Source organism: Miscanthus floridulus, chromosome 4, assembly GCF_019320115.1.
Source record: "Miscanthus floridulus cultivar M001 chromosome 4, ASM1932011v1, whole genome shotgun sequence".
NCBI lineage: Eukaryota > Viridiplantae > Streptophyta > Magnoliopsida > Poales > Poaceae > Miscanthus > Miscanthus floridulus.
This window is the reverse complement of record NC_089583.1, coordinates 87,140,694-87,146,701: the sequence shown is the minus strand read 5'-3', so window position 1 is coordinate 87,146,701 and position 6,008 is coordinate 87,140,694. Positions and strand designations below refer to the sequence as shown.

General features: G+C 56.4%; 1 protein-coding gene across 1 annotated transcript; it reads right to left on the bottom strand.

The window, feature by feature from the left end:
* Positions 1 to 870: 870 nt before the first annotated feature.
* LOC136551980 (leucine-rich repeat receptor-like serine/threonine-protein kinase RGI4) lies at positions 871 to 4,707 on the bottom strand. The gene is given in 6 exon segments (XM_066543511.1): positions 871 to 1,391; positions 1,492 to 1,762; positions 1,764 to 2,582; positions 2,584 to 2,808; positions 2,810 to 3,541; positions 3,543 to 4,707. Coding segments are annotated over 6 exon segments (3,213 nt in total). The 5' UTR covers positions 4,317 to 4,707; the 3' UTR covers positions 871 to 999.
* Positions 4,708 to 6,008: the final 1,301 nt, after the last annotated feature.

Sequence of the window (6,008 nt, the reverse complement as noted above, 5' to 3'; positions counted from 1 at the left end):
ATCCATATCTATTTTGCAACATCTAGATAAAAGCACTTGCAACATACGTCTAAAACAGATGAAATATTTTGAATAAACTATTGCAACATACGTTATAACCTATTGTAACATGTGCAACATCCTAACCTACTTTTGCAACAATAATATAAAACACTTACAATATACCTTTGAAATATTTGAAACACTTGAAACATACATTTGCAACATGCGCTTTCAGCGTAACATCTCCTTGCTACTTAGGAGAATGGAGGGTCGTCGGCGTGTGGAGTTCACCGGTGTAGATCTCGCTGCTTCGGTGGAGAAGGCCGCGATAGGTCCGATGTAGAAGGGCATGGCGAATCTGACTCGAGCTGTCACTGCTTCGGTGGAGAAGGCAGTCCGCGCGCTGGAAAAGGACGGGTAGGAGGCGCGATGGAGATGAAGAAATGCGGGCGGCTGCGCTCGGGGCACGGTGGATATGTCGGATGGCGAGCCCCAAGGACATCATAGAGAACATCGAGGTGGTGCGTCGGAGCACGGTCGCGGTGGAGCACGGTTGCGGCGTTATGGTGGAGAGTCTTCTTAAGAATGAAGTCCAAAGGGCTATGGTTAAAGGCGAGTGCACAAAAGGACACAACTGTTAGGGCCGTTGGGCTGGTGTCGCAGCCGATGAAGGGGAACGTTGGACGTCTCGAGCATAACATTTCTATTCGAGAGAGTGCTCAGATGTGCATTGCTGCTTGATCATATATTCATATCAACGAATGGTTGAGATTTGGCAGAGGTTTGGGCCAAAAAGCTGATACTAAAATCGACATTCTCGAGGTTAATGTACAAGGTTAGATTACACCTAAGTACAACATTACCAGTAGTACATCCTTGGCTAATCAACAACTGTTTACGGCTTGCTAAGATGCTAAGTTCACTACACTCGCAAAAATTTGCATCCCGTCAGGCAGAGAACTCCGAGACGGCGAAGGAACAGCTCGACGATTGGCCCCTCGAGTGCGCGCTCACCGGCTACACTGGCGCGCCCGTGGCGGCGGCGCCCGTGGGTGACGGCTGCTTCACGTCGTCCGCCGCCGCGGGGCGCCGGATCTCCTTGAGCAGCGCCACCACGTCCTTCATCGTGGGCCGGTCGTCCGCGCGGCGCGACACGCAGAGCGCGGCCACGGACAGCACCTGCCGCATCTCTTGCACGTCCGCCTCGGCCCCCCTGGCCCGCAGCCGCGCGTCCAGGAGCTCGGCCGCGTCGCGCTTCGCCTGCACGTGCTCGCGCACCCACTGCACCAGGTGCGCGCCACCCGACAGCGTCGGGTCCAGCGGGTGCCGCCCCGTCAGGATCTCCAGCACCACCACGCCGAAGCTGTACACGTCGCTCTTCTCGCTGATCCGCTGCATCGACGCGTACTCTGCTTATTTACAAAAAAAAAAGATAAATATTGTCAGAAAAAATTGAACGAAAATGTTCGTAGAATCCTGAATGCTCGAAAGCTGCTGCGAAATCTCGACCTGGTGCCATGTAGCCGTACGAGCCGGCGATGCGGGGCTGCTTGCCGGTGTCGAGCTTGGAGCTCGCGGCGGCCAGGACTCGGGCGAGGCCGAAATCGGCGAGGTACGGCTCGTAGGCCGGGCCGAGCAGCACGTTCATGGACTTGACGTCGCCGTGCAGGATGGCCGGCACGCAGTCGTGGTGCAGGTACGCCACGGCGTGGGCGACGCCGATCGCGATCTCGTAGCGAGCACCCCACTCGTCCGCGGGCGAGCCCTTGGCGGCGTGGCCGCCTGTGCAGGAGGCCGCTCAGGCTGCCGTTGGGGAGGTAGCCGTAGAAGAGAAGCCAGGTGCCGCCGTTCGCGGCCCACCCGAGGAGCCGCACGATGTTGCGGTGGCGGATGGAGCCCAGCGCCGCGATCTCGCTGCGGAACGCCGCCGACGTCGCCTCGTCCGACGACCACATCTTCTTCACGGCGAGGGTGTACCCGTTGGGGGTGTCCACCTTGTACACGGCCCCCGAGCTGCCGGTGCCGATCATGTTCGCGGACGTCAGCCCCCGGAGCACGTCGTCCATGGTGATGTCGAGCTTCTGGTACAGTGTCACCTCCCACGAGCGCTCGCCGTGGATGATGCGGCCACCACCGCGGCGGTGCGTGCGGGCGAGCATATAGGTGGCGGCCACCAGGAGCAGCGCGCTGACTGCGGCGAGGACGGACATGGCTATCTTCAATGACGAGATGGCACCACGCCTGGACGACTCGTCAGAGCCGTCGCCGACGACGAGATGGCGGTTGCCGGCTAGGTCGCTGAGGGGCAGCTTCTGGAAGAACGGAGTGTTCGGGAGCTCGCCAGCGAAGGCATTGTAGGAGATGTTGAGTGTGACGAGGTTCTGTAGCGCCGCGAGCGGCTCAAGGCTCCCGGAGAGCTCGTTGTGCGACAGGTCGAGGCTGCCGAGCTTGTCAAGGCCGGCAAACTGCGACGGTATCTCCCCTGAAAGCCTGTTGCTGCTAAGGTTGAGCGAAATCTCCAATGACGGTAGCATCCCGAGCTCCGATGGGATGCCACCGGAGAACGCGTTGCCGCCGAGGTCCAGCAGCTGGAGCTTCTCGGCACGAACCGAGGTCCGGCGGTATGCTGCCGGTCAGCCGGTTGTTTCCCATGTACAGCTTCGTCAGCTCCGGCATGGACCCGATGCTGGAGCTCAATGGTCCGGCGAGCTGGTTGTCGGAGACGTCAATGAGCTGAAGACTGCGTGGCAACGAGTCCGGCAATGCGCCGGACAGAGCATTGGAGTGCAGGTCGAGAAACTCGAGGCTGGCGCACCCCAAAATGGCCCGCGGGCACAGGGCCGACGAGGTGGTTCTCACTCATGTCGAGGAAGTTTAGGTTCTTGAGGTTGCCGATCTCGGCGGGAATCGTGCCGGACAGCCGGTTGCCATTGAGCCGGAGTCGGTACAGGTTTGTGCAATTACCGATCTCCGGCGGTATGAGCCCGGACAGCTCGTTGTTCAGAAGCAGCAGCTTGGTCAAGTTCTGGAGCCCGAACAGCGCCTTGGGGATGGGGCCGGTGAGGTTGTTGTACGACAGGTCAACCGCCTGCAGGCTCGGGGCCTCGGCGAGGGTCGCCGGCACGCCCCCCGTGAGCCGGTTCTTCCACGCGTAGAAAAGGGTGAGGTTGCGCAGTCTCGGGAAGTCGATGCTGATCTCCCCGGACAGCAAGTTGTTGTCGACCTCGATGTCCGTCAGCGACGTGCAGTTGGAGAGCTCCGGCGGAATGGTGCCGGTCAGCTGGTTCGTGCTCAGCTGCAGCTGCTGGAGATTCGGTAGCCCGCCCAGACTCGCCGGAATGCTCCCGGTCAGCGAATTCAGCGACAGGTCAATGAGCGTGAGCTCCTTGCACTGTCCCAGTTCCGGGGGAATTGCGCCGACGAGCTGGTTCTGCCACAGAAGCAGCGTCTGGAGGTTCTTGAGCTGGCCGAGCTGCGCCGGTATCGGCCCGGAGAGAGAATTCTGGTACAGGTACAGGCTGGTGAGCTCGGTGCAGTTGCCGATGGACTCCGGGATACAGGCCGGAGAGCAGAGTGGTGTAGATGGCAATGGTCTGGATCTTCTTGAGCTGCCCGATCGTCTCCGGGAGGCTCCCTGAGAAGCCAGTCTCCGCGAGCCCGAGCATGGTGAGGTCACTGCATCCGCCGATCTCCGGCGGCAGCGGACCCTTCATCCCCTGGTTCCCGCCGGCGCGGAGCACCTGCAGCTTCTTCAGGTTGCCGATGCTGGGCGGGATCGGCCCACTGAGCTCGTTGTCGTAGAGCGTCAGGTACGCCAGGCTGGTGAGGTTGCCGATGTCGTCCGGGATGGCTCCGCGCAGGGAGTTGGAGTTGAGCGCGAGCGACTCAAGCTTGGCGAGCCGGCACAGGTCGGCGGGGATCGCGCCGGTGAGCTGGTTCTTGCTAAGGTCAAGGGTGGTCAGCTCGCCGTACCCGCCCATCTCCTTCGGTATCGCGCCGGTGAGGTTCGTGCCAGAGAGCTCCAGCGTCTTCAGCGACGCCGCAAGCGGCTGCAGGTTGGCCGGGAGCGGACCCTGCAGGTCGACCGATGTGATGCTCAGTCCGACGACGTCGCCGCGCGCGTTGCACGACACGCCGGTCCACCGACACGGATTCGCGTCCGCGGCGCGCCACGACGCCAGCGCACCGCTCGCCGGCCGCAGCATGTCTTTCCATCGCAGCAGCGCCTGGCCCTGCTCGTTGACGCAGTGGCACGGTGACACCAGCAGCAACGCGCAGGCGAGGGGCACGAGAAACGCGAGCCTCGGTGCCGCGGCGCGGGACCGTGGCGGCATTGGCGGCGCGCGCCTCGGTGGCGAGGCTGAGGCGGGCGGGTGACGTGAGGAGAGGCGAGGGGGGCGGCAATGCGGTGGATGGCTGGCTTTGTGAGGTGGCGCCTCTCGCAAGCATTGGGATTGTAGAGGGGGGAGACCCCATGAATTGTTTATACAGGGAAAGCGCAGGAGATCTGGATCCAAATGAGCACCGAGCAATTGCTACAATTTGCCCCCTCCAAAAAATCCAAACAAAAGAACAGATTTTCGATTGATTGTGTGTGACAGTGTGCCGCTGCTACTAAAGAGCAGGCTTGATTGGATCTTGGCCTGGACAGCTTAAAATAATTGTACTGGGTTTAGTTTTTAATCAGGAAAATGGATACTGGATGCAGTTGTGCACTTGTGCTAGTGACGGGGAAGATGAGAGGAAGGTGGTGTGGTTGGTGTCATGATCTACATATGTTTATCCTCAGTTGGTGTACTTATTACTGCCACTGCAGCCTGAATTGTTAATTGCTGCTGCTGTCTTTGGAGGTGAAAACATCTCTTCCTCGTGTTCTGTGAAAACAGATTAGTGCTAATTCTCTCGGTAGTCGGACTTTTATCCAATGTTCCATGGAAGAGCATTTTGCATGCACTGTCAGTTATTCTTAATCCCTGAACCTTTGTACCGTTGGTACAGGAGTTGACAGTGGCTGTTGCTGCTGGCTTTAGGCGTATGTAAGCTTCTAAAACGTTTTCCGACGGCCTGCTGTGACAGTGCTGCTTTACGGTTACCCTGCTGTGAGCCTGTGACAGTGCTGCTTTACGGGTACTACTTCTTTACAGGTAACTACTGCTCTGCAGGTATCCTCCTTGCTGCAAGTCTACTACAGCTGTAAAAAATTGCATCTTTCGATGCTAATTCAACATTTGAAGTCTTAATGTTCACATTTGCTTTACCATTACCTGCATTCATCATTGCCTGCAACTGCAATACTTACAGTCCCAGAGACCTTAATCTTTTCAGGACTTGCTACTAATAATTGCAAAAATACTATTACATCCTCTTTTCAGGCATTGTAATTTGTATGTACTTCTCAGTTTGTGCGCATCAATGAGTGATCCTAAATTAGTCTTCTGCAGCTCAGTAACGGGTAAATCTGTGTGAGCCCCAGAATGTGATCAAGTTTCTGCAAAAAGAAGATCACCATGATACTAGAACTGGCAACTTAATTGCTTCCTTTGAAGTGTGAACTTATCATGGGCAGCAGAGAGAGGCCTGCTGGTTAAACAAAAGGGGTAAGAGTGGGAATAAGAGAGGAATCTTAGGGTGCACATGGCGGTAAGAGAAGGGGGTGAAGGTTAGTACAATGCAAAGGCATAAAAAAACTTTCAGCAACTTACCCATGTGAATAGGTGGCAAATCGCTGGAAAGTAACTGAAAAAAATTGGATGAGCGGTGATAAAAATAAAAATTTTGGAGAGAGAACATGTTCATGTCTTTGAGTGGAAGGGACAATTAGGAATAAGATACTAAGATAACCACCCTATGGTTCATAGTTAAATCCATGGATCTATCTTAGCTTAGCATCATCACCATGGCTGGTAGATCCCTTTAATTTTGATAACTAAAATAACATTTCCACATCAAACTTACTACTTTTAAAAGCCCGAATGGCAATGCACAATCCTTGAAAAGAAAAATGGATGTTTGCCCACTGCTGGGTG